The 27259-nt window shown below is 43.8% G+C and overlaps 1 protein-coding gene across 2 annotated transcripts in view; it reads left to right on the top strand.

Moving 5' to 3' along the window:
* Positions 1 to 27259, top strand: part of NOTCH2 (notch receptor 2) — an 83124-nt gene that overhangs the window by 52078 nt on the left and 3787 nt on the right. For both annotated transcript variants that reach the window (XM_032117201.1, XM_032117202.1), the window contains exons 15-32: positions 425 to 544; positions 655 to 807; positions 3584 to 3812; positions 6198 to 6399; positions 8941 to 9094; positions 9982 to 10166; positions 11006 to 11138; positions 13232 to 13477; positions 15435 to 15547; positions 16060 to 16589; positions 17334 to 17681; positions 17930 to 18072; positions 18854 to 19064; positions 19682 to 19775; positions 20279 to 20447; positions 24763 to 25064; positions 25410 to 25557; positions 25809 to 25906. In XM_032117201.1, coding sequence (XP_031973092.1) covers positions 425 to 544; positions 655 to 807; positions 3584 to 3812; positions 6198 to 6399; positions 8941 to 9094; positions 9982 to 10166; positions 11006 to 11138; positions 13232 to 13477; positions 15435 to 15547; positions 16060 to 16589; positions 17334 to 17681; positions 17930 to 18072; positions 18854 to 19064; positions 19682 to 19775; positions 20279 to 20447; positions 24763 to 25064; positions 25410 to 25557; positions 25809 to 25906 — 3578 coding nt within the window. The remainder of the gene's footprint in view (positions 1 to 424; positions 545 to 654; positions 808 to 3583; positions 3813 to 6197; positions 6400 to 8940; positions 9095 to 9981; positions 10167 to 11005; positions 11139 to 13231; positions 13478 to 15434; positions 15548 to 16059; positions 16590 to 17333; positions 17682 to 17929; positions 18073 to 18853; positions 19065 to 19681; positions 19776 to 20278; positions 20448 to 24762; positions 25065 to 25409; positions 25558 to 25808; positions 25907 to 27259) is intronic.

The following is a 27259-nucleotide window of genomic DNA, read 5'->3' as shown; positions in this document are numbered from 1 at the left end:
ATGAAACTTCTTGGAAATAGTAATGAAGATGGGAAATGCCATGATTGTATTAAGTTAAATTACAGTCAGTTTGTGTAGACATGATACAGTAGCAGAATACTTAGCAAGGGCTTGTCTAAGCCTTGTTTGGACTCATTAAGAAATGTCCTGTTGGAAGGTTAGCTTAATTTTCCTTGTAAACTATGAAATTTACATAAATGCACTGGAAATTGGAGGGGCATTAAACTCAGGATGACCATGGCTGCTTCTACACTGAGCCCATGAGGAGTGCTCTGCTCTCCTTTTCCTTCTGCTGTGATTTTTTGAAACGTGGCAGTGCTTTCCACTGCCGTGTGGGATAATCATGTGAGTTACAACTTTTTTGTTCATTCTTCCAAGAAGTACCAAGCTCTTAGCAGCATATTCTTCTGCTTCTGCTCTCCAGGTGTGAACTGCCAGGTGGTGGTTTCTCCTTGTTCCCCTAATCCTTGTGAGAACTCGGGAATCTGCCAAGAATCTCCTGACTCTGAAGGCTACACCTGCCAATGTGCCCCTGGCTGGGAAGGTAAAATGGATGGGGAATGTGCTGTGCTTTCAGTGCTGAGCAGTGCTGGCATTGAGCCTCTTGGCTATTGCTTTATGAGGGATCTCACTGCTGGACTCTCCATGTTTCAGGGGAGAGATGTACGGTGGATATTGATGAGTGTCTCTCCAAGCCCTGCAAAAACCATGCTCTGTGCCACAACATCCAGGGCAGTTACCTGTGTGAATGTCGGCCTGGCTTCACTGGAGGGGACTGTGACAGTAACATCGATGACTGCCTTTCAAGTGGGTATCAGCACATTGTTCTATGTTTTCCAGTTTTTCCCAGAAATAATTTTGCTGACTGCTGGTTGACAGATTCTGAAAGGTCTTTTATAATCTCTTGCCAAAAGAAAAAACCCACAAACTTCAGCATGGTAATGTCTGGGGCAGTCAAAATCCATCGTGTTTGGCTGCTGGAAATGGACCATAGTGTCCTAACTGATTGCAGTTGTTACTCCCAGATCCTTAACTTGAAAAGGTCCTTAGAGTTTATATACTTTAATAAGAAGCACTGTTAAGTGTAGAATTATATTTGCCTGAAATTTTAATACATCAAGTTAAAGTGCCACTGCAGGGCTTACCTGTATTTCAACGTTAAGTTTGATTGAGGTGTGGTGGGAATCTGGGGTATAGCAGTCTTTCCTGAAATGTCTGTCTGACATAGATATTCTGGGAAGAGTGGGTCCTGTTGCAGTTCCAGTTAATCCATATTTGAAAACAAATTAAGCAGCAGGAGGGGCCCTCTGTTCTAGAATAGGTATCAGTTGCAGGAGGGTAGCCCATACACTGATGAGTACTGAAATGGCTCAGATTGCAAGGGAACAAGTATTAAGTTCGTGTCCCTGACGCTGCTATTTACAAGGGAAACCAAATACATAGTAGCTTCTTTTTCTTACTGGGCACATTCTATATCATCATCAGATAAAATCAGAGTCTCCTGAGAAATGTCACGTGTTTAAAAGTTCGTCTGTTACTATTTGAAAAGAGCTTTATCAAACCTTGGAGGAGTTCACAATGCTGTAATTCTTAGATTGGCCAGGTCTTTAAAAAAACCCAACCAAACCAAATGAACAAAAAAATCCCAAAACAACTATCCCAAAACAAAAAAAAACCCGCAATCCCCTACTTTTTACTATCAGCTTAAAACCAAAATGGAGTTTTGAAGACTTTAGGCATGAACTTAGCAAGTTGTGTTTTGCATTGGAAAAATGTAAATTCATGACTGCTGTAGAGAGGGATCCAAACAAGTCTGTTAGCAAAAGTTACCGTGGGAGCCCCCAAAGCAGCACTGCTCAAAGAACTTCTGAGATGTCTGGCTCAGGCTGAGCTTTTGATTCCTTCTTTCTGAGCAAACAGGTACAGTACAAAAAGTGTCACGGTGCAGTGACCCAGAGCTTTGCTTGCTGAAGCCAACAAAATTATTGCCTATCCTGTTAGTTTTTGTGTGGGTGTCTGAAGATAAAAACGTTTTCCAAGTGTTCATCTTGCTCTCTCAAACAGCTGGGACATCTCTCTCCCTCCTCCTAAGTGTTCTGAGAGCTGTGAGATTCACCCTGTGTTGTCTTAGGCAGCACACCCATGAGGTTGAAGAAGCATTTCACATTACTGCTACAGCTGATTTCATTTAGCATAACAAAAACCTTCCATGCCTTGAGCCAAATGTCTTTAATCTATGAAGCAAACAAACCCTCCAACAACAGGAACTTATTGAAAAGTTGATACCCGAGTCTCCTTCTGTCAGTAAATGTGTGGCACAGAGAATTAATGCACAGCTTTTGGCTTCACTCATACAATGGCTGACTGCCACAGACACAACATTTTATAGCTGCCAGGGGTCTTGCTTTGAATGTGCTCTCTCTCTGCAGTAGTCAAATGACCTTTAAATAGATGCAGGTGTGTCTCATAATACACATTTTTAACATGTGAGCATATTTCTCAGTCAATAAATGAGCTTTAATTACCTTTCACATTTCTTTTCTTCATTTCCCAGTAAACAGAATTATCTTGTACTTATGATAAATTGCAAATTTTCGGTGGAGTCTATTTGTATTTTCAAGTTCCTATTTTAGTGGTACTTAAAGATAGTCCTAAATCCAAAAAAAGGTTTGGTAGTCTGTTTTTCAACCCCCTTGCTTTCTCCATTTTTTCCTCCCCCCTCCCAGTTTCCCTCTCTGCCTTCATATATTAGGATTTTGCTCTGTGGAATGCAGAGTAGAAAAGGAATCTGGCTTCAGGAATGTGGGTCTTAAATCCAAAAGTGGAAGGAGAAAAGCAGGAAGAAATTACTGAATGGCAGAAATCTTTCTGGCAGATTGGTACTTGTGGAAGCAGAAGGAATATAGTAGTAGGGGGTGGCTTAGACCAAAAAGCAGTGGTATGCAAGTAGCAAGAGCATGGCAGGGATAAAGAAAATATCAAGAAATGCAGTGATTGAGGGGAATCCAAGGTGGTGTATGAGCTTGTGTGCTTTTCTGCCAGCCTTTCCCCAATCCGTCCTTGATGCTGGGAAAAATGTCAAGTGCTCAGTAATGCGTAAATGCTCATATATGTGCTAATACACACATACACATTTGATTTGGCTGGACTGCTTTCATGCTGAAAATTAAGCACACAAGTTCTCTCTTGTGTTAAGCAGTGTCTGGGAAAGAGAGAATGTGCTGAGTTCTCTTATGAATAAAACTTGTAAGGAAGAAGAAACAGTTGCTGCGCTGTTTTTATTGTATCAGTAAGCATCTGTCACAAAAGCAGCATTTGAGTTTTAAACCAAGAGGTGTTGGGTTTTGGTTGAACAAATTCTAGCAGGAAGGCCCTGAAGGTTGGCCTTGATCCGCACCTTTTTGTGAATTTCTTATTGATAATGCTTTGCAGTTACCTGTTCCGTAAAGTGGCTCAGAAAAACTTGTCAGTACTCTGTCACACTCTGGTCTGTGTGTCTCTTTTTTTCCCTTAAAGCAGCTACTCTAGGCCTGGCCCTTCACTATTACCCATTTTAACACTCACTGTGATGCTTCTGTCTCAGATCCCTGCCAGAACGGAGCTTCGTGTGTGGATGGGATAAACTCCTTCTCGTGCATCTGCCTGCCTGGATTTCATGGGGATAAATGTCAAACAGACACCAACGAGTGTCTGAGTGAGCCGTGCAGGAATGGGGGCACGTGCACCCACTATGTCAACAGCTACACCTGCAAGTGCCCGCCTGGGTTTGAGGGAACCAACTGCGAGAACAACATCGACGAGTGCACTGAGAGGTGAGGTACCCTCACACACTGGGTGCTCCTGCCTTCAAGCCAGTCCTGCTCAGAAGCAGTTTTTAACCAGGGGGATTGTTTTGCTGCCATTTCTCATAGACATACTTGTGATTCTTATAAGGAAAGCTGGCTTAGCTGAAAGACAGTTGCCTGGTCCTCAATTTCTTCTAATGTTCTTCTAACAACTGGTTAGGAACTTAGTTCCATTATAGGATGAATGTAATAGTGTTTAACAAAAGCTAAAACAGTTAGAGATGCTAGCTTATTGAAATATAAATAATTCATATTTTTAAAAGACCATTATCACATAGGGGAGGGGAAATAATTCCTTATGAATGGTTACTGTGTTGAGAAATACAAAAGCTGCAAAAATGGAAGCAATGGCCAACTGTTAGGCAGAAAAAAAATTAGTCCTGAGTTACTGACAACAAATTATATGACAAAGCAACCAGGAGAAACACTAAATCCACTAAATTCTGTACTGGAAAGATTTAATCATCAGAGATCTTTTAATGCTCACAAATTGGATGTGGTGTAGCAGTGTTGAGATAAAACCTGGTGGTTCTAAAGGGGGAGGTGTGGAACTGAGTTGAGACGTTCAACAGCTGGTCCTTATATAAATGGTTCATGTGGTAGTTTTAAGAGCTCTTTGAGAGTTAAACATGTGATTCCATCATCTGCCTTCATATTTATTTTAAGCTTAGTTAGGATTGATGTAAGTAACTTCAGATTCTCAAATGGGAAACAATTTATAATGATTTCTTTAAAACTTGAAATGGTTAAAAAATAGTTCAGAAGTAATCTATTCTAGTCTAGTTACTGGAGACAAATTATGCGAAACTCTTGGTTTTCTCATGTATTTTCTGCACAAATAGAAAAGGTCTTTCCTACCTGTTATAAAATTGCATTTGGGGAGGAGGTATTTTAATATCTTTTTCTTAAGAACGGGATTGTGTCACTGATGAGGGTGTGTTTAATTTGCACAACAGTTGTTTAATGGAGTGAAGTAGGCTGGGTGTTTCAGCAGAACTCCTGGCTCTTCCTTGAGGTTCATCCTGGTTTTGTTTTTGTTATCAGTCAGGACAGGAACTAGTCTTGCAGGTATGAATTAAAGATGTAGCAATTTTCAACGCTCTGCCAAGCTAAACCAGTCACACCTTCTCAACCGAAATTACCGAGCTGTACTTAAGAGCACCATGGTGGTTGGCTAATTTGAATTTGGTTCAAGTGATTCTTCCGTGTGTTGTGTGAGAAGCTGCCTATGAGAGAGTGCCCTCTCCTTTTGGTACCTGATTTCAGTGAAACACACCAAGTGATTGGCAGTTCCTCTGTCTTCCCTGCTTTGCCATGAATGTAAACGGCAGTTTGTTCTCCCTGTAGAACAGAATTCAGCCCCCAAGACAGAGGAACTTCTGATAAGCAATTAAATGTTTGATAAGTAGGTTAATGTTGACATCTCTACCGTAATCACAGTCAGAATTTAGGTATTTAAAACTTGCTTCCCTGCACTGTGAGTTCAGGGAGGTGAGTCAGTGACTTCTCTCATGGAAATACCTTTTGACAGTGCACAAAGCAGATAGCAGGCACAAATTTGGTTTGTGTACTTTATCAAACTGATTATCTCGAGTCTAATCTAGGGTTATTCTCAGAGGAGCAGGAGTGCCTTTACAAGGAAAACGGAGTCAATTTTGCATGAGGCATCAATTCTCCAAACTTTCCCAGTCACTTCTCCCTAGGACACCTAATCTGGCAGAAGTTCTTATGATCAGAAGATTGGGGGGGAGGGGGATAATTCCTTTGATCTGAATTCTGCCAGGGCATGTATAAGTAGTTTTACAAATCAGGACTTAAGATTCTCATGAGAAGAGAAGGAAGGGATTTAGCAATACCAATACTTTCACATCATTTCAGTGAAGAACATGCTTGTGTTTTGCATGTTGTATGAACTTTTTCCTTGAGAAACCATACCTCTGACTCCTTTGAAGATTTTAAAAAAGGCAAATTGTTTTGTTTCTCATAATTTGTAATACAATTGTAATTTGTAATAAAATTTATCAGTTCAAGCAAGCCACACGAGGTACTGTTTGCGGTCACATTGAAGCTGGGAAGATTTCATTAAATAAGTTACATCCATCACTAATGACTCATTAAAACCCTGCTTTACTTTCTTGGCCTGCTGAGGTAAAAGGAAGTGAGCTGGAGGGTGAGCTGGAATCCCCTAGGATTGCTGTTTTCTGATTTATGCTTCATCAGCAAGAAGTTAGCGGTGATCGGAAGATCTTGTCACCTGCTTTTCTCCCTTATTTCAGTCGGGTTTATGTGCTGTTTTGTCTGTGAGCTAATTGCATTTTGTCTCAGCTTACCTTTCTTCCCCCTCTCTTGCAGCTCCTGTTTCAATGGAGGCACTTGTGTGGATGGAATCAATTCCTTCACCTGCCAGTGTCCCTTGGGGTTTACGGGACCCTTCTGCCTCACAGAAATCAATGAGTGTGACTCTCATCCTTGCCTGAACAGGGGCACCTGTGTGGACAGTCTGGGCACATACAGGTGTATATGTCCCTTGGGCTACACTGGCAAGAACTGCAAGGTGGGTGACTTCTTGTGGCCTCTTTTGCCCAGGGCTTTGCTGTTTGAGCTGTCCAGCAGCAAAGCTGACTGGGAGAGGTGTGAGGTGCCAAACGTGGCTGAGCTCCTTTCCTTCAGTCCTGGTAAGGGGTGGTTGCCCATTAGGTGCCCCTGTTCAAAACTGGAAATCATAGAATGGGCTGGAAGAGACTGTAAAAATCATCTAGTTCCAACTCCTGTCTTTTTGCAAGGAGGAGAAAAGTGTTTGGTTATTTACGAGAGCAGGTGTCACTGGAACTTTCTAGATTAGTTTTCTTAAATGAAAACCAGCTGTTAGCCTTGAAAATGGCTGCATTTCATTCAAAGCATAAAATTGTCCTGATTGAAGACAGAGTCCTGTATTAAAAAAAAAAAAAAAAACAACAAAAACCCAAACGGCAAACAAGCACAAAACAAAATGCAGAATATCAGTCTGATTAGCAGGATTTAGATTTAACTGGTTCATTTTTTACAGGGAGGTAAATTTTAATCAGGGTTGATTGTAGATTTTTTTTTTTCATGAGAAGCCAGAAAATGTTTTGGGGCAGTAAATGACGTGCTTGTCCTGTTCACAACCTCAATAAAAATCTCTAGCCGTACTTGCATGCTTAAGTTCAGGCAGTTTACAGTTTTCCACAGGAGCTGCAAACCCTGAATACTGTAAATGACTGACTAGTACCTATTAAAAACTCTAACTTGGCATAGCACAGTGGAAACAGAATGCTGTTTTTCAAATGAGAGTTCTTTCTTTTGATTCTGTTCTTATCAAAACAGCAAGAATTATTTGAGACCATTTCTACTTTTGGAATGGTAAACACTATATTGACTTCCTTCACCAGCAGCCTTGAGTGCTGCTATTTAAAAAAAAAAATGAATTTCTTAAATTGCTGGAAAACACTACAATTTTGTAAGAATTTTGCAGCTCTCTTTCGTGCCAACATGTCTTTGTAAAGCAGTGAGTGTTGGAAAGAAGCATTTTAGTGGCAGTGGGGGAGGTGCTTTTCAGAAGTATGTTGCTAGACATTAAATTGTCAGGTCTGCTTCTAGGTATTGCTAATGGAGGAAGTGAATGCAAAGTAATGAAGTGATAGAAAAAAGCAGCCCTTCTGCTACCCTAATTATGCATTCTGGGCACACCACTTAGACCTCATTGGGAGAATTAGCATTGAGAGTGATCGTGAAGTACTGTGAAGTTCAGTAGTTCCTCTTCTGTTATGTTTGCTTTGTTTTTACTGGAGAAAAGGATTAATGTTCCTTTTCCCAAATTAAATGTTGTGAATTCTCAGAAAGTCTGCTTTATGTTCAGAGAAGCTTGATTGTAATGTATTACCCATTTTATACAAGGAACCAGAACTTTCTAAATTTATAAGTACTACTCAAAGCTGTATTGGGGAGATTTATAGATTACAGCTACACTGTAGTTCTTGTCTTAGTGGTAAACTGGCTTGACCTAATTAGCAAAGCTAAATAAGCAGCACAAAATCAGCAGCACAAAATCAGACAATGATTCATAAGTTTTAGAATTTGCATGTAAAACAGTCAGCTACTCATTACAAATGCAGAAGCAAGAGGCTCAGTGTTTTTTCTTCTTCACGCTCAACTACATGTGATAAAACTTAATTCCAAGTTTCCTTTTGGTTGCCTGTGAAAGCACAGTTTTTTTTTTTTTACTTTAATCTTTGTGAGGAGACAGTTTGCATCTGAAAAGCAGAACTTTCTGCAATTGAAATTGCATTTTACATCCAAAATTCAATGCTACTCACTTTAAAAACCTCACCCTTCCCCAAGTCAGCTTGAAATCAATCAAATAGCAGTATTAATTTGCAGGTGAATTGCTTAAAAAGGAAATTATGGTTAGTGGTTGGTTTGTATTACGTCAGACAGAGTTATTTTGGGTCTTCACTTTCATATGATGATTTATTGAGTTTTAGACTCTGTTTTTATATGAGGAGTCAAGAAAAGCAATATAGTTTAGCCCATCTTCAGTTCATAAAACTGTTGGGAGTTTCAACTGAATCTCGGAAGGCACAGAAACTCAGAGAGACCATACTGTAGCAAATGGGGCCAAAAGCAGGTATGGTGAGCTAATGATAGAAAGGAAAAGCATGGATCAAAATGTGGAACACATCTGTCATCCTCAAAACACAGTGAAGATGGGGGGAGCTAGGGAGAATAGCTGGGAGCCTCCTGCTAATGTGGAAGTAGAAAGCTAGTCTGAGATAAAACCAGATTTTCTCAAACTAAGTCAGCCAAAGATCCACCTTTATGGTAAAGTGTGAGAAGTTTGAAATAATGCTGCCATCTGGGGTTTACTCCTCTGTACACTTGCACTTTCCTAGGCATATGAGACTGTCAGTAACATACCTGGCTTAGACTTGGGAAGTACTGTCCTACTGTTTCCAGTGCCACAGGGAAATAAGTATTACAGAGGTCCGTTTTTTTGCATCTTGAACTTGTTCTCTGAGTGGTGTTTCTTACTTGCCACATTTCATGTGGTTTTTTTTTTTTTTTTTTCTCTCTGCAGTCACTTATGGACCTGTGCAGCAAGTCTCCCTGTAAGAACAAAGGCACGTGTGTCCAGACTCTGGCCCAGACTCGGTGTGTCTGTCCACCTGGCTGGACTGGCGCTTACTGTGACGTGCCCAATGTCTCGTGTCAAGTGGCAGCTTCACAGAGAGGTAAATCAGCATCCTCTGTGCTTTAACTGAAAACATTGCCCCATGCATCTCCTTCGCCCCTGCACCTGTGGACATCCTGGGGAGCTTTGCCTCTAGGTGCTTTGATGATGGTCACTTCTCAAGTAAAATACATATCAGAAAGGAAGAATTAAATATTTTATGAGGTCTCAGAGTTTCAGTAGTACTGTTTTACATGGACTGCCTTTTTGGAAAACGCATCAGCTCTTCATGCCTTTCTGCTAAATCCCAGACAAGCTAGGTTTTGGATGTGTCATCCTTGTACAAGAAAGGCATCTTGTAACTCATGATAAGTATTTTTGAAGAGAATACTAATTACTACATGCACTATTTAGCCTTATAGGTTATACCATGGCCCCTCAAAGTAGTAATTTTCTACTTCAGATGATGTATATGTAAAAGATTTGGGTTTTGAGTGAATTTTGTCCAGGAACATGGCTTGTAGCCCAGGCAGATGGACAGTGTCATGCCGTTTTGGTCCAGGAAATCCAGACAAGCAGGTTCAGTGTCATAGGAGAAAGGTGTCAAGCTCCCATAATTTTGGGAACGTTCTAAGTACAAACATTGAACCTTTGTACGGCAGCAATAGTAATTCACATATGTATTCACCAGCCAGTGGTAAAGTAATACAGCAGTACAAATACTTAATGCCAATGTTGAATCCAGTGATCCAAAGAGGACAGAGCAATGACTTCATTTGTAAGCCAGTTTTGGTTCTGATCCACTGTAATTTAAGGAGTAACTTTTCAATTTTTAAGTTTCAGCCTTTGAATTTGTTGGATGTACCCCTATCCATTCCTGGCTGAGCTACCAGCACTGGCAGCAAGCATGTTTTATGTGTTTGCTCACTTGATTTAACTTTGTTTCAGGAGTCCCAGTGGACCAGCTGTGCCAGCACTCTGGTCACTGCCTCAACGTGGGGAACACCCACCACTGCCAGTGCCAGGTGGGTTACACGGGCAGTTACTGCGAGGTGCAGCTGGATGAGTGTGAGTCCAGCCCCTGCCAGAACGGAGCCACCTGCCGGGATCACCTGGGTGGATACCAGTGCGAGGTAATGCTGGGGGCTTGCTAGGAAGAGGCCTAAATACTTAGGGCATAGTGATACAAAGGAATCAGAAGAAATCAGAAACACATGCAAGTGGTAGAGTACCTTCAAAGAGGGGATAAAAGCAACCTGCACCTGGAAGGAATTTTTAATTTGGCTGTAGCAGAAATGGTGCTCCTGAGAGGTTTTTAAGACTGGATTAAGAGGTGTGATTGGAAGGAGCTGTGGTTGATGAGCATTTGAACTCTTTGTGTCACTAGAGAGGGGGTTCTTATCTGGAAAGTCTTTTTGCCTGAGGTGTGGTTTATATTAAAATATTTGTAAAATGTATTAAAGGAATATTGTATTTTCCCTGTTCGATGGGCCAAGTATCTCTTCCCTCTCAGGGTGGGAAGTGCATTCCACTGCTTTCTGTTTCCTACTGCTGATGCAGAGAGCAGTGTAGGCCATGAGATCATGGTATATCAACCTTGCTAAGCTTTACAGAATGGTAGAACACCTTGGAAGCCCATGCCCAGAGAGAAAGCATGAGTTTTGTGTAAACCTTAAGCCAAAACTACTAAGCCAGTTTCAGTGCTAGCGGATATCAGGAGTTGATCTGCTCTGTTTTGCAGCAGTCAAATCACTCGAATTCAAATTTGCAGTGTGCTGTTGAGTGTCACACGGTCGAGTTGTGTGCTTAAGCTGTTGGCTGTGCAGCCCTTGAAATCACTTGCAGTTGTTCAGCTACAAAGGCAGTCCTAATCTGCCCCATTGAAGGGCTCCTCCTGTCTGTGTTAGCCTTTCTGAGATGTCTGCTAATGTATCTGTTAGAAGAGTATTCACACTTATTTCTTTGCTGGCAGTGTGTGGCTGGATACCAGGGTGTCAACTGTGAATATGAAGTGGATGAGTGCCAGTTCCAGCCCTGCCAGAATGGAGGGACGTGCATCGACCTCGTCAATCATTTCAAGTGCTCCTGCCCACCAGGAACTCGGGGTATGAAGCTCAGCAATTAAGTGAATGTTACAAGAGGGAATTTTCTTCTTTGACTACTGGTTTCATGAGACACAGTCTAAAGGGAACGCATTATGTTCTTTGAAGAATGTTCCCAAAGTACACTGAATCCCTTGAGATACATATTTTCTCTTTAAAAATAAATGCTGCTTTTCCCCCCCCCACCTTTAATTTTTTTTCTTTTAAAGGAATAGGTCGTGGCAGGATCCCTTGGGAATGTATGATCTGTCTTTGGCAATCTGGATGCATGAGATTGCTGTTAAGGTCTCTCCCAAACCTATCTGTTTTGATACAGTAATTCCAAGGTTTCTTTTTGGCTAAGGTGCTATGAAATAAATAGGAAACTTTATTGGTTTTTGCATAATTTCCAATGTCCTTTACTTGCTTAAAATTTTTGCCTTTCATTGTCCTCTGTCCTGGAGTCTTTTGTGGAAAAGAAGTTGAGTGACTCTAGGCTACCTTAAACTATTTCAGCAAATTCAAGCTCTTTTATTAAAAGCTCCTTAGAGAAAAAAAAAAAGTAGTCCATAGTTTATGTCAGTGATTTTCAGTAAGCATGGTTCCACAGCCTGTTTATTCTCATGTTTCTTGAAACCTAGCCTTCCCTGTTATATCTGACCTATGAACCTGGCTTCTACCTTTGAAAATATTCAGGATTTCACATTTTAACCCGTCAGTGAATGCTTTCTCACTTTATGTTCTTTTTTAAAGCTTATTTCTCAAGTCAGTTAAAAATGTTACATTCCTCTGAACTTTTTCTTTCTGAAGTGTGTCATCTCAATGTAGGCAAAATCTTCAGATGTCAGATAGAGCTAAATTCTTGGTTCATAAAGTAAATATAAGTATAATTATAGAATAATATATTTGCCTCCTGCCCATGCTTATTACCAGTTCATTCACTTTAGTGTGGCTCTCAGCACATCTCCCCATTCTGGATAAGTGTTTATTTCATTGTAAATCATTGCACTACCAATTCTTCATGTATTGTTCTTAATATTATTCTTCAATTTAAAAAAAAAAAAAGGGCAAAAAAAGTGCAATAAAACAAAACCAGAAACAAACCTGCTTTTTAGGTCTCTACATCCAAGAGTGTATTTATGTACCAATATCTGCATTGTCAGAATTTCTGTATTCTACTAAATCCCCCACCCTCCTTTGAGAGGTTCTGAGTGTACTGCATTTAATCCTTCAGTCCTTCTTTGTTGAGATTAATTACTTTTTGGATGTGACAGATTTATTTTTTTTGTAAATGAAAGGAATTGGAGAAGATTTGATATAATTTTTTAGGACAGTAAAGCTTTTGTCCTGGCCCAGTCTGAAATTAATACTTTACTGATGCCAGTATAAGCATCCTCCATATTTAGGTGAATGATTTTACTTGCTCTGGTTGGAACAACAGTAATAACAGACAAAACTACTTGCTCAGCTTTCCCTCTCTGTCCCCTTGCATCTGTTATACCGTGCAGTGAGGGCAGAACCAGCACCAGACCTTGTCCCTTGAAAGGAAATCCCGCAGGGAGGAGAAGAAATTATACTCCCTAGCTGATGGCAGGGGTTCACTGTAGGTCCCCAGAAGCCACACTGGAGTAATCAGTGTTTCATCAGAGCTGCTTATCTGTTGGTTTGTTGTTGCTTGTTTTAATGCTGTTGCTACAAATGTTCTTTGTCCAGTTCCAGGGTTGCCTGAAGTGCGGGGCCTGATGGCAGCTCACAGCCTTTCAAGGACAGCACAGGGCTCCCGGGCTCTGTTCAGTCTCAGGGCTAAATTAAGTGCATCTTTTTTGGGCTTGGTTTGGTTTGGTGTTTTTAATTATGCCCTTAAATTAAGTCAAGTATGAAAGCTGCTAAGTACCAGTATGGCCTAGCATTGAGGACAGCCTGGATGTAAAACACATGTACCCTAAGCCTGCTCTGAGGCCGGCTGTCTGCAGAGGGTATGGAGTGTATTAAGCTGGGATCTTTACCTGCTTATTTCAGGGACTGTGTGTGACATGGCCTTAAAACTTGATGAGCAGTGTGGAAAAGGCAGCCATGGCACTGTATCCTCAAGCTGTCACTTTTTCCTGTGTTGACAGGCCGTTTCTGTGAGGAGAATGTTGATGACTGCATTTCAGACTCGGGAGCTCCTCGCTGCTTCAATGGAGGGCAGTGCATTGACCAGATCGGGGGCTACAGCTGCCTCTGTCCTCAAGGCTTCGCAGGAGAGCGCTGCGAGGGGGATATCAACGAGTGCCTCTCCAATCCTTGCAACCCTCGAGGGAGCCTGGACTGTGTCCAGCTGACAAATGATTATAGGTGCATCTGTCGCAGTGCCTTCACTGGTGAGTAGTCTTAAACATGCTTCCAATTTCACAGCAGTATCTTGAGAAATGGTAGTTCTTTCCCTTTCTGGCAGTGGTGTTATCTAGTCACTTCCCTTCACAATGTCTGATTGTTTCTCTACAACATGTCTCAATTTTTAAACCTTTCTTTTAAACCTTCTAAGAAATCTGGCTTCCAGAGCTGTCTCAGACAAAGGAATCTCCTGAGACACTTGGCTTCCAGGACTTTTCTTTCCCTGTGGTACTTTTCTTTCCTTCATAATTTCACATTTCTAGTATTGAAAGTGCAACAGTTCATGTTTCAGCTTCTCCATGGCTTTTCCTTTTGCAAAGCAGCATGTGCATTTTCTCTACAAATCAGTGTCATGGTATCATAATTAGCTTTCAGCCTCTTCTTCTACTCCTTGCTGCCTTTCCTCCTTGGTGACGTGGTCAGGATGGAGTATTCTGTGCATAGACAGGCTGCACATTCCTAGCTTGGTGATCCTTCCACAATCCAACTCTGAATCACAACTTTGCAAGAATTTCACACTGTGAGACTTATGTCTCACTCTCTCTAGATCTCCTCTTTGTTAGTATTGCTGCTATTCTGCTTTCTGCCTCCCACTGGGCTTAAGTTTGGTCTAATAGTCTCCAGATGTCTTAACTTTCAGCTTTCCATTTTCCATGTCAGTTTAACTTCTTATGCATTCAGTTTTCCTCCATTAAAACCTTTTACTTTCCCTGCTTACCAGTGACTTTCCCTGCATGATTTACCAGCAGTTTTTATTCTTATTTTTTCTTAAAATTTAAAGATGCTGTGATTTTCCACTAAATTTGTGAGTTTCAGATGCAAAGAAATCACAAAGACATAAATTTGAAGAATTCATGTAATAGTTTTTGAATGCATTACTTAGACTGCCAAAAGAAGTTCCTGAAAGAGTGATGTATGAGGGAAGTGGAGCTGGTGGGACACTGATGCAGGCCATCAGATGGGTTTATTTTAAGCCTGTCTGTTAAGGTTGTCTTTATGAATTATGCTTCATGTAGCTTCTGACCCTCATGGAAGGGTTGCTGGAACTTGTGGTGTGGGGAGTGCAGGCCTGCTGCACCCCAGGAGGAGCAGGGAGAGCTGCTGTGTCTGACATGAAGTCTGTCTGGAAATGTTAGGCACAGAGGGGGAGCCTGCTTCCTCCTCTAGTTGTCTGTCTTCTGCACATTCCACATTGACCCTTCTTCCTGGGGAGGATGAGGTGGCTTTGCTGTGGTCTGTGACTGGTAGGATGCCAGGACTCTGTGGGCCATCCTGCCCTGTCTGCTCCTGTCTGCAAAGTCTTGGCTGCACATGTCTGGAGACTTCTATTAATGTTTTCCTAGGGGGTCCAAGTCATGCTTAGGTCATCGCCATCTTTTAGAAGTCTGCTGTCAGTTTGACTCTGGGAGCTGCTGCAAAACTGGTCAGTGCAGTAAGGCCTCTGTCTGGCTGATCAGTCTGAAGAGACTCTGCTTGGTTCTCCTGTTCACTCATGGTGCATCTGCTCCTGAGGGTTGTTCATTCATGTTACAGTGTGATTTGCCCTTGGACTCATTGAGCATCTCCTAAAAAGTAAAGTCTTAGGAACCCCCAAACTGGTGTAGTACATGACTTTCAGCCTCTCTGCCTGGCTGACTTGGAGGTGACAGTAGCAAATTCTGTCTTGTGCCATGTTGTGTGTGTTCTTGCAAAGGCAGACAAGGTCAGCTGTCTCCAAATACACCTTGTGGATTCTGGGGTTGGGCTTTGCTCTTTCACTGCTTAGGCAGCTACGTAGAGACCACATGCTATACAAAGAGATGCTCCCTCTCTTTTTGGAGGGAAAAGTCTCACTGAAGTGCTCAGCTCGCTGGTTATTCATAGGAGTGTTTCGCTTTGTGATGGCTTTTTGGAGTGAGCACACACACATTTCTCTGCTCTCCTGTCCCTGTCCCTCCCTCTCAGGTCGTCACTGTGAGAGTGTGATAGACGTGTGTCCCCGGAAGCCTTGTCAGAACGGCGGTACCTGCGCTGTCGCCAGCAATATGCCCGATGGCTTCATCTGCCAGTGTCCTCCGGTAAGCACCATGTCCTCACACTGCACTGCCTGCCTCAGCTCTAGAGCTCTCTGGCTAGATTCTCACTGGTTCACTGTAGGTGAAGACTGGACACTCTTTACCCGCATCCCTTACTTCATCTACTTAGCAGGGAAACTCAGGGCTTCCACGTGCCCTAGGAGAGTGATGCTGCCTGTTGTTACCCCAAAAAAGTATGGCCTCAAAGTATCATAGCTGATTTTTTTGTCTTAAACCTAGCATTAAATTACAACTGGTTTTTTGCAGTTTTCTGTGCTTACTGCAAGGTTCCCCTTGTTGGTGGCTCTTCTAGGCTGTTTTCAAAATGTAACAGAGCCTTGTGATTTCCTACTCCATCTATGAGGTTAGGTCCAGAAAGTCATGGCTTCTGCAATGAGGCTAGAGGAGTTACAGAGGAGAAAGGATTTGCCCATGACACCTTGCCTCCAGTCCTCAGAGTACTGAAGAATAAGTTTGTAAGACTGATTCTTTTGCCTTTTTTTTCCACCCCGTAGGGTTATTCTGGAGCAAAATGTGAGTTCAGCAGCCACAGTACTTGCGGACAAGTGAAATGCAAGAAGGGGGAGCAGTGCATCCAAACATCTTCTGGTCCCCGGTGCTATTGCCCCAAGCTGTCTGTGGGAGAGGAATGCCAGACTAACCCGGGTTGTGCCAGTGCCCCCTGCCAGAATGGGGGCAGCTGCCACCCTCATTCTCAGCCTCCTTACTATTACTGTCAGTGCCCTGTCCACACCCAGGGCAGCCACTGTGAACAGCCCGTAACTTTCAGCCCAGAGCCGCGAGGATGTCTGGATTCCCAGTGTGCAGAAAAAGCCAGGGATGGCTATTGTGATGAAGACTGTAACACTCATGCATGCCAGTGGGATGGAGGCGACTGCTCCCTGACAATGGAGGATCCTTGGGCCAACTGCTCCTCCTCGCTGCGCTGCTGGATGCTTTTCAATGGACAGTGTGACGAGTTCTGCAACACGCCCGAGTGCCTGTTTGACAACTTTGAGTGTCAGCAAAATAGCAGGACATGCAAGTAAGGCTCGATGCTGAGAACATCTTCTCTGTGTGACTAACATAGCTCCTGCCTGCTGCTCCCTTCTCTTCCATTGTTTCTCTTGCTGTCCTTGCTGAAAGTTTGGCATCAAGGAGTTTCTGCTGCTTTGTGTACGTCTCGTCTCTTTTTGGAATTTGTGTGCCGTGCACTAAGTTGATAACCTGAACAATGGTAATGTGTTAACCTGCTTGATGGATGTGCCCTGCTTTCCCTGGAAATGTAAATAGGAGGCATTTCGCCTTGTACTAGATCTTAATAGTACTACCTGCTATCCTGAATTTTTACAGGTATGGCTCCATACCAGCAATACCTGTATTTTAATCCCAGCTGTATTTGCTACCTCTGAATGTGTTTTCTAGCTTGTTTGTAGTGGCACTTATTTCTCTTCAGCTATTTGTGACAAATGCTACAGCTTTGAAGTGATGATTCTCCCTTGGTGAGGCAGGAGGTGTTAGATATCTCACTAAACAGAATAAGCAGTTCTCTTACACTTTTTCCAGAATTAAATCATGGGTTCTTGAGGTGTTCTGTGCTTCCTATTTTTACCCTCTCAGGCTGCGAGCTTATCCTGGAGTTGTATTTATTCTCCTTATATGCTGATTATGAGTGTTATTTTACCTCAAATGACAACAAAGAGTGTAAAACCTGGGCCCCTAGACTGCAGGTATGCTGTGCAGAGTGTGTCGGTCCTGCGTGCTGCCTGTAACCCTCTCACTACTGCAGGTATGACAAGTACTGTGCAGATCACTACGCAGACGGGCGCTGTGACCAGGGCTGCAACAGCGAGGAGTGCGGCTGGGACGGCCTGGACTGTGCTGGGGACAAGGCCGAGAAGCTGGCAGAAGGCACCCTGATCATCGTGGTCCTGATGCCCCCTGACGAGCTGCTGGGGGATGTCCGCAGCTTCCTGCGCACTCTGGGAACGCTGCTGCACACCAACCTGAGGATTAAGCTGGACTCCCAGGGGAACCCCATGGTATTTCCATACTATGGGGAGAAATCAGCAGCACGGAGCCGTCGATCGCTCGTGGTCGTTCGCAAGCACAGAGAACTGGAGCAAGAGGTTATTGGGTGAGTGGATCACTTTGCCTCCCGCTGGCCTTATTGTGCTGGTAACTCTTGCTTGTAGTTATGTGGGGCATTCTAGACTTTCTAGGGCTGTAGATTGTTTTTTAAATGGGAAAATGTAACACTATTGCAACTGCCTGGTTCAGTGTTGGGGTAGAAGGATTAATGTAAAAGGCTGCTGCAGTTTAACCTAGTGCTTCGGCCTAAGTTTCTGTCACTGACTTCTGTGCCCTCTTACTGTGTCTCTGCAGCACCAAGGTGTTCCTGGAGATTGACAACCGCCAGTGTGCAGAGGATTCAGAGCAATGCTTTCACAACACAGAAGCTGCTGCAGCTCTCTTAGCTGCTCAGGCCATCAAGGGCATGTTGCCCTATCCTTTCGTGTCTGTCCAAAGTGAGTAATTGCAGAGGAAAAATTGCTTCTGGAGGGAGGCAGTCATCAAACTTGGGCTTGCAAAATACTCAGATTATTGATCATCATCGTCTTGTGTCTCAGTGTTCCGTATGGTTTCTGGGAGCTAACTTGGTTGTCCCCAGTTATAGGGGTATGTTTGTGCAAAGTGCACAGAGGGGACATCTGGTTAGTAAGATAGGACATTTAACTAAGAGCCCAGTCATTTTAATACTTGTAGAATCAGTAATCTCTTGTACTACAGCATTGCAGTGGTGATCTCTGCACTAAAACCATTTATGTGCTTCAAGCCATGAATTCAATGGAAAAGGTGCCATTTAGAGAGAAAAGCTGGGAGGCATTCCTCAGTCCAGTCTACCAGATGTTTTCTTCTCTGACCATATGTAATCTCTTTGATTTCTGCTCCCTCTCCTTCAGTCTGAGGCTCAGCTGCAGACTTGTACTAGATTGGCATTATTGCTTTTCCTAGTTGGGTCACACTTGTATCTTCATGTAGATCAGCTCCCTCTATGCTGAGGGTGGCTGGAGGAAGGAGCAAGGTCTTTGATTCAGCAGCCATATACTCGAAAAAATACTTTGAGAAACCAGACCAGGGGAGGCCAAAAAGAAGAGATATGTGCTTAAAACAGTCTCAGTGAAGCCTAAACTCTCTATAGAGACAATATGTTCCCTGTGGGAAGGACTGTGAGAAAAGAGAGTCTGTAGATTGGAGATTGTTGTCTCCACTTTGTTAATCACACTGTATTTTAACTGGAACTTTTAGGTGAGCCCTTGTTACCACCAAAGACCCAGCTGCTTTACCTGCTTGCTGTGGCAGCTTTGATCATCCTGCTAATCCTTCTCTTGGGTGTGATGATGGCGAAGCGTAAGCGCAAACATGGTTCTCTGTGGCTCCCAGAGGGGTTTATCCTGCGCAGGGATCCCAGTAACCATAAACGCAGAGAGCCCGTTGGGGAAGACGCTGTTGGACTCAAGTAAGTTTGCACTTAGGCCACTGACGTTCTGTTTATTAGTGGCTTAGAGGATTTTGAGAATGTGGCTGATATATGTTTCATCAAAGGCATTTAACTCCAATAGAGAAAGCTTCCTTTTAAGATAGAACTTCTCAGGCTATTCCTCTAAATTTAAAAACACCTGTTTTGGACAGAAGAATTTTAATTAACTGTAATGTATAAAATGCCAGCAAGGAATCTGATCTCCTGGTTTTGTTTGGTTTTCTGACACTGAGCAGTATAGATCAGCAGCCAGGTACTGTTTGCCTAATTTTTTCCTGGAATAGGTGCAGCCTTTTTAGGTTGATAGATGACAACAAACTTCTAATATCTCTAGCTCAATGCATCAAAGAAGTGACTCAGAAATAATGGCAAGTTTCAAAAGTTTTATGCAATTTTGGCTTGCCACTGAATTAAACAACTTTGCAGTTCTAAGTGCATTTAATGCCACTGTTGGCTGCCTGAAATTTGTAATTCCTTGATTCCTCTGTTTGTAACCTACCAAACTTACAAGCAGCCTGCTGTTAGTCTCTGCAGGGTAAGTAGCAGAAGTAGCTCCTGCTCAGCCTGCAATGTGATATATCCTCCTTGTTTGTCAGAAATCTGTCAGTCCAGATACCAGAGGGTAACCTGGCTGATCCTGGAACAACTGAGCACTGGGCAGGTGATGGGCCTCAGCCAAAGAGAGCTAAGGTAAGGAGCTCCAAGACTTAAATACTATCTGAAACTGCTAGTGGGACAAACATCTGCTTTAACTTACCTTGCTCAAAACCTCCCTTGGCCTAGGGATTTGTAATGTACTATTAATGGTATCTGAGGAGCAAATCCTCAGGTTAACACTGCCACCACAGGCTGGTGGAGAAAGTAGAGAAACTACCTTCTGTTCCACTGTCCCCTCCCTACTGCAGCAAAAGGGACAAGAAGGTTAATGTAATGTCTTGCAGTTCAGGCCTGATAATGTACGGTGGAGGTATGAAAGCTGAGAATGCCAAGCAGAAGCAAATGGAGAGCACCATTAGCTTAAAAGAAAACAAAACCCCCTAAAATAACAAGAAAGCAAACAAAATACCAAAACACAACAAACATCCCCACCCAAACTCCAAGAAACTGCCAAAACTAAGAACACCCTGAGGACTTTCAGTATCTTTGGCCACTTGATGGGTGTTTTGAAGCAACTGCTTGTTTCCTGTGCCCAGGCTGAGGACCAGGCCTTGCTGCCAGAAGGTGATGAGCAGATAGACCAGCGCCAGTGGACACAGCAACACCTGGAGGCAGCAGACGTCTGCGGGAGCACCTCACTCGCCCTCACACCCCCTCAGGCAGATCAAGAAGTGGATGTTCTGGATGTCAATGTCAGAGGGCCAGGTCAGTACTCAAGAGTGTCTGTGTGTCCTGCCAGTCACCCACCAACCCCCCCTGTCTCCAATGGCTGGGGCTGCTAATGTTCAAAATTAAATGGAGTGTGCAGGAGCACCAGCAGAAATGTTATGGTGCTCAAGGAAAGCACAGGGTGCACTCCAGAAAAGAAAGCTGGAAAGGTTAAACCATGGTCTGTAGCACATGGAATATCATGTAGCCAGGAGAGAAAGAGTTCGCTTAGCAAACACCTGTAAAATCTCATTTATAACAGTGTGTACCTAAGCGATATTGTCAGAAATTCTGAATGCATAATCCTGCTGGAAATAACCCCCAGTTTCTCCAGCAGGATCACTGCAGAGATCTATGCCAGACTTCTCTAACTTAGCACATTTTATGAGGTGTCTGTTGTCAGTTGTGGAAGCAACTGATCGCCTTTTCCTGAATAAGATGACTTTTTGGCAGACAGTCTGCCCTCATTAGCAGCATGTGAGGTGTCTGTCATGGAACAGAGCAGCAATGCAGCTCTGTTGTTTCTGTTGTTCATGAATTTTTTTATTCCTTGATTTATATCTTCAGCTTATGATGATGAACTCATTGAATTCAAAACTGAACTGTGGACTTTGAAGGTTTCTTTAACATGCAGACAGGCTTGCTCTCCCTCAGTCCCAAATGACTAGATGCCCTGGGAACCATCTCCTGCTTTTTATGAGTGTAGTACTAAAGCTGTATAAGCTGGTAAGGGACTGGGTGGGTCATCTGGTAATAACTGGTCTCTGGGTTCTGAGAGGAGACAGTTGACCAAGAACTTTATTCTGGTTGGAAGAGCTGCAAACATGGCTCTTGTTCATATGCAGAGAGGTGATGCTGATGATATTGCTGTGGTTCCTTTTTTTATTGAGTTTTGTGGGAATATTTCCATGCAGTATAAGGATGACTGGATCCATTCTCTCAGTTCCTTTCTATTGTCTTTTCTGCTCATTGACCCGTTAGCTCTCCTAAATGCAAAGAGAAGGAGGGATTTCTGTGTAACGAGTGTGAGAACATAAACCATCCGTTTCTGCCAAATTTAAGCTTTTCTTTATTTCCCCTATTGAATCTTCTAGTTGTGTGGCAGGGTAAAAGCTTTCCAAGTACAGGCAGTAATGTTTTTAAGACTCCAGACTGCTTATTTTCATGTTCACCCAAAGCTTTGTCCAACAATAGCAATGAAATAATACTGACCTGTGAGTAGTTTTCCTGCCATCCAGATACAATTGTGAAGCTTGCAGCAAGCTGCTCTAAGTTATTTCTCTCTGTGGCATCAGAAGCAAGCAGCTGTCAGGACCAGAAATAATTTTAAAAGTCTGAGAGATGTTGGAATAACAGGTTAGTAAGAAGGGGTAGGATTCCTCACAGTTAATGTGGCTGTTTCTCTGCCCTGGCCACCCTCACTTTTGCAGGCAGATAGAAAAAATGGGCCCTTCTGAGAGGTAGTTCCCCTGTGTCCCAAGAAGTCTGAGAACTGGAGAGTTCACACCCCAGTAATGCTTTGCTGCCCCTAATTAATTACAAAGGGTGTTCAGGCTGACTGACTTGAGTGCGGGTGTCTGGGCTGGAGCCATCTGAAACTGGGTGAGTTAGATCCTGGCTGCAGGTGCAGATTGAACAGTAGAGATCTCTTCTAGAGAGAGGAGAAACACCTCAGTATACCAAGGGTTTGTTCCCTCTCTTAACCCAGCACCTTCTGCAGCCTCTCAAATTTAGAGGGATCCAGGAGCTCCAGTGTCCTCCAGAAGCATTGCCTAGAGATTTTGCCTGTGGGTTCCTTACATCCCAGCTTTCAGTACATTGTGCCTGACCTTCAGGTGTACCTGTCTGGTGAACTCCTGACTTTGCTATCTCACTCTGCATTTTACATGTACTCAGGGGCTGTCCTACTGAAAGACAGCAAACAGAAGAGTTTTCATAAAATGCTGCCACCACCTTTGTCTCCCCATGCTATTCTTTTACTGTGTCCCCCAGAGCACTGAGCACATTCTTTTCTCCAGAGTTATTGTGAGTGTGTAACCAGGGAAATGCAATTATAGGCATAACTGGTAACACCACCTATAATTAAAATTGATGAACTGTCCCTATTATATGCCCCCCTTTTTTTTTTCAATTACTAAAACTTCAGTGGTTTAGACTGGAATTTTCCATGCTGGGTGTCTGCCTCCAGCTGGATGTTTTTGGGTTCTTTTCCAGCTCTTTGAGAGAACAAGCTGGAAGGAGGAAAAAAGACATTGTGTCCACAGCTTTTTTTTCTCTAGTAGTCCATCAAGCACTTAATTGTGACTGTATAGCTGGATGTGCTTTTGCTAGCCTCATAAAACCAGCCGTGTGTGGCTAACTTGCAAGGCTCTTAAAAGAGCTGCACGTACCTGAGAAACTTTGTGGAGGGGGTGGCAGCTAATTATTCCAAGGATTTAATGCTGTGCTATAGCTGTGTCCCTGTGGAGCAGCTAGGCATGATTGTCCAGGACAACTGCAGTGATTGAGCAAGACCTATCCTGCAAATGGTTTTTCCCAGAGCTGTGGTGCTGGAGGAAAGGAAAGCTCCTTTCTGTGCTCTGTCTCTCTGCTCTTTGTCTTGTGGCAGTACGGAGGAGACCACAGCCTGACTGGAATACTGAGGAGTGTTCATTTGGGACAAGGGAGCAGAGCCAGCAGTGGGAGGGAGAAGCACAAAAGGAGGTATAGCTTTGGAGAGCAGGAGAGAGGGTCTATAGACAGGACTGGATCTTGGAACTGAACCCGAGCCCAACGTCAACACTTCACTGCCGTCCAACAAATCCTGGGAAAGGAGCCGGGTGGAAGGCTGTGTGTCCTGTGGTGGTGAGCCACTAGGAGGAGCGTGCATGCTGCTGAAGCCCGCGCAGAGCCTGCTCCTCGCTGTGCCCCGGCTGGAGCCGTAGATTTCTAGAAAGTTTTGAAACTGTCCTAAAGCAGAGAGCCAGGAAGGCTCAGTGATCAGAAGCTGGGAAATGGGAGCAGGGCATTAGAGCTATGTGTGTTACTTTCAATAGGAGATACCACCTTGTTTATGTGCACAGAACCTCATTATGTGTGGTGCACTGTGACTGGGAGCTGTGCAGGCAGAGAAGCTGTTGTTTGTCCCCTGCTTGCCCATGGGATAAATCAGATACTTGCTGAAAAGATTGTCTTGTAAGTCTGCTAGTAAGCTCCAGTGGAGTGATTAGCACAGAGTGTGGTTCACTTCTGCTGCCATCTCAGTCTCTCTTACGTTCCAGGTGCCTCTGAAGGGTGTGCAGTAAAGCAGTAAAATCAGTAAGGAAGCATCAGTGTCTACAGCTGCAGTCTTTGGGTTTTAGCGAACATCACGTAACATTCAGAGGCTGCTGAAACTGAAGCACTTGGCATTTTTATGGATTGCTGAAAATACATGGAGATGTTTTAAATCTTAATTATCCTGCATCAAGGAGGGTATTAACAAGGGTGAAAAATCAGCAGCGTGAGGTGGTCTTCCTGCACTGTTCTCTCTGATCAGCAGAGAGGGAGATTCATCCAAGGGAGATAAGTTAAATTAGAGGTTTGGAGGAGCCTTTCTCTGTCCACTGACAATGCAGGGAACCTGGTTGGACAAGTGTGACTAGCCTTTGTGGACATCCCATCAGTGTGAACTCATCACTAGAGGCTTGAAGAGAATAAGACCAGTATCTCCTACAGTACTCAGACTGTGTGAGAGTATTCATCCTGGGACATTTGTCAACTTTGAGTGCTTGACTGTCACAACTTCAGGGTCCTTCTCATGATAATCTTGCTGTAGATAGGAAGGCTTTTGTCTGCATTTCACTTCAGGTTAATATCCAAAGTGAATGTCACCAATGTCACCAATAATCAGTGGCTAGTTGCTCAGCAATTTTTCCTTCAACTGTTTCTTTTCCCCAGGGATGTGATTAGAGCATCTATATGAACAGTTACACTTAGTTGTCAGACAACTTTGATTTTTATAGACCTTGCTTCTATTTTGGAATTCATCTAGCCTTTACTTTTTGTGGAAGTTTTCCACTTCAGCAGCAAAGGCTTTTTTGTCCTACAATGATCTTAGTCTTTAGAGGAATATCTTAAGTTTTTTTGGGGTTGCAGTAGGTACTAATGTCCTACTAGGATGGAAAACAACTCGCTAACTCTGTTGGGCTTTAAGAAAAGAGAACAGGTCTGGGTTAAAGCAACTGGAGGGATTGTCTGTAGCTGTAGGTGCTCAACGGGGAGGGATTGTGGGAAGGTTTCCATGCCTTTGCTTCACTGCCAGGTTACTGTATCACCATCTTCCCCACTGCAGATGGATGCACTCCGCTGATGTTGGCATCTCTGCGTGCGGGCGGCTCCGACATCAGCGAGGATGACGAGGACGGGGAAGACTCCTCAGCAAACATCATCACAGATTTGATCTACCAGGGAGCCAACCTGCAGGCACAGACAGACCGCACTGGGGAGATGGCTCTGCACCTGGCAGCCCGTTACTCCAGAGCTGACGCTGCCAAGAGGCTCCTGGATGCCGGGGCGGATGCCAATGCTCGGGACAACATGGGACGGACGCCCCTGCACGCAGCCGTGGCTGCTGACGCCCAGGGGGTCTTCCAGGTATGGCCATTGGACAGCTCTGGGCTCTGTATTTATAGGAGCCTGTCCAAGCTATGCTCTGTTCACTCACAACCCCGCTCTCGTGCCTTCCACAGTGCAGTGGCCAGGCAGAGCTATTTTACATCCAGTTTCCTCGGGTATTCATAGCTTGAAGAACTCAGCATGCATAAATCATCTAGCATGTATTTATTTGGTCTGTTTGCCCCTGTCACCTGTTTTCTGGGTCCTTGCATTTCAGTGCTCAGGCTGCTTTGTCATTGTAAAATTTCTCTTGAGATTCTGCCAAATCCTCAGTTTTGGTCTGTAGTTGTATTGAAAAAAAATCTGTCTTCCCCTGTTGTCCAGATCCTGATCCGTAACAGAGTGACAGACTTGGATGCTCGGATGAACGATGGGACGACCCCATTAATTCTGGCTGCACGTCTGGCTGTGGAAGGGATGGTGGCTGAGCTCATTAATTGCCAGGCTGATGTGAATGCCGTAGACGACCATGGTAATGTGGACACCATGTACCAGGCTGGGCAAATATTTGGCCTGGTGTGAGCAGGGAGGGGTGGGTTCTGCTCTCCCAGAGTGGGGGCTGTTAATGAATTCTGTAGCTAAATCACACACTGGGCTCTCCTGCAAAGTCCCCCAACAGTAATGAACAACTGGCTGCTGCACAGTGGCTTGGTTAAACAATCCTGGAGGAGAAGCAAAATAACTCCTTGGTTTGTTACTGAAGTTGTTGGGTTTTCCCTGCAGGTAAATCTGCTCTTCACTGGGCTGCTGCTGTCAACAACGTGGAAGCAACACTAGTACTGCTGAAAAATGGAGCCAACAGAGACATGCAGGATAACAAGGTACAGTGTGGGGGTGCTCAGCAAGCCTGTGCTTCCTAACTCAAAGCATCTCTTCGCTGTTAGTACTGAACTAAGTTCAGATTTTCTCAACTGGGTGCTCAGTGCAGGTCTTCCAAAGCCAGACTGTGAGTTCTCCCTATGTGCTCAATGTCTTACAGGGTTTCTGATACCTGAGAGCAGTTCCCTTCCTTGTTTGGCCAAGTGCTGGGCATCAATGCTGTCCTGCTTTCCTGGCAGGGAAGGAATGCAGTACATAGTCAGTGGTGTGTGAGAGCAGCAGGTGAAGTGCTGCTGGTGTCAAACAGCTGGATTTCAGTTAGCAGAGAGAAAGGTATCTGGCAGCACAGCAGCAATTGTGTCCTGTCATGTTTCCAGGGATCTCAGTGCAGGGTGGATATGGGGGACAAGCCCCTCTGTTTGACTGTCTGCATTGTGCACATGTTCTGTAGCTTCACTATTAGTTCTTGTTGTGTCTTAGTCCCTGATTTCTCTCCCCTGACTAAAGTTTCTTCTTTGGATTATTATGTATTGCTCTGTGGATTTTAAAGCTAATGATGCCATGATGATTTTTTGCCTTTTCTTTTATACCCCTTTATATACCTTTTTATAGCTTTTGTATTCTTAGTGTTTTTTAGCCTACATTCTTAGACTTATTTGTCAAGCTAAGAGACATTTTAGAAGCTTCGTAGTTAGGGATCAGTGTGCCCCAGACCCCAAGGTCCTCTCCAGAACACATTTTGTAAACTAAGATAGAACCATCCAGGGGAGGGTTCCTTGGGGAGGGGGGGGCTCATTCAAGCCTCTCATTGGGGAATCTTTGATAGGTATGCTAATTAGTAAGACCTGTAATGAAATACCCGATCTTTTGGGGGGGGGGGAGGTTGCGGGGTGCATTTTGGCACATTCCACATGGACGTGGTGCACCTAAGGTTCCTTGAAATAAATACAGAGGTAAAATCCCTTCTTCCCTTCTAGCTGTGTTTGATTCTTGATTTTAAGACCAGGAAAAGGCATCTCTACCAACAAGCTGCAGTTCCTCACTGGGCTGTTTTAGCCTTTTGTACCTTTCCTTTAAAGGGAGCAATGGGAGAAAGGCACCAAGTGCTTTCATGGTTCCTCCAAGCGTCCAGGGCCCAATAGTGCCCTTCCTGCTGAGATAGTTCAGCCTGTGCTCCACTGATGCGTATGAAATTATCTGTAATCTGCCTTTTTCAGTGGGCACTTCTCAGGGTGGATGGGCCTTGGAGACTGTTAATGTGACACTGCATTCAACAGTGCTTCCCAGGCTGCCACAACAAAAGGGGCTGTGAGCTGTACCTCAGTCCCCCCACACCGAAGCTGCTAAACTATTTT

This window comes from Corvus moneduloides, chromosome 9 (assembly GCF_009650955.1).
Source record: "Corvus moneduloides isolate bCorMon1 chromosome 9, bCorMon1.pri, whole genome shotgun sequence".
Taxonomy (NCBI): Eukaryota; Metazoa; Chordata; class Aves; order Passeriformes; family Corvidae; genus Corvus; species Corvus moneduloides.
The sequence above is the reverse complement of the archived record's forward strand: the minus strand, read 5'-3'. Positions and strand labels throughout refer to the sequence as shown.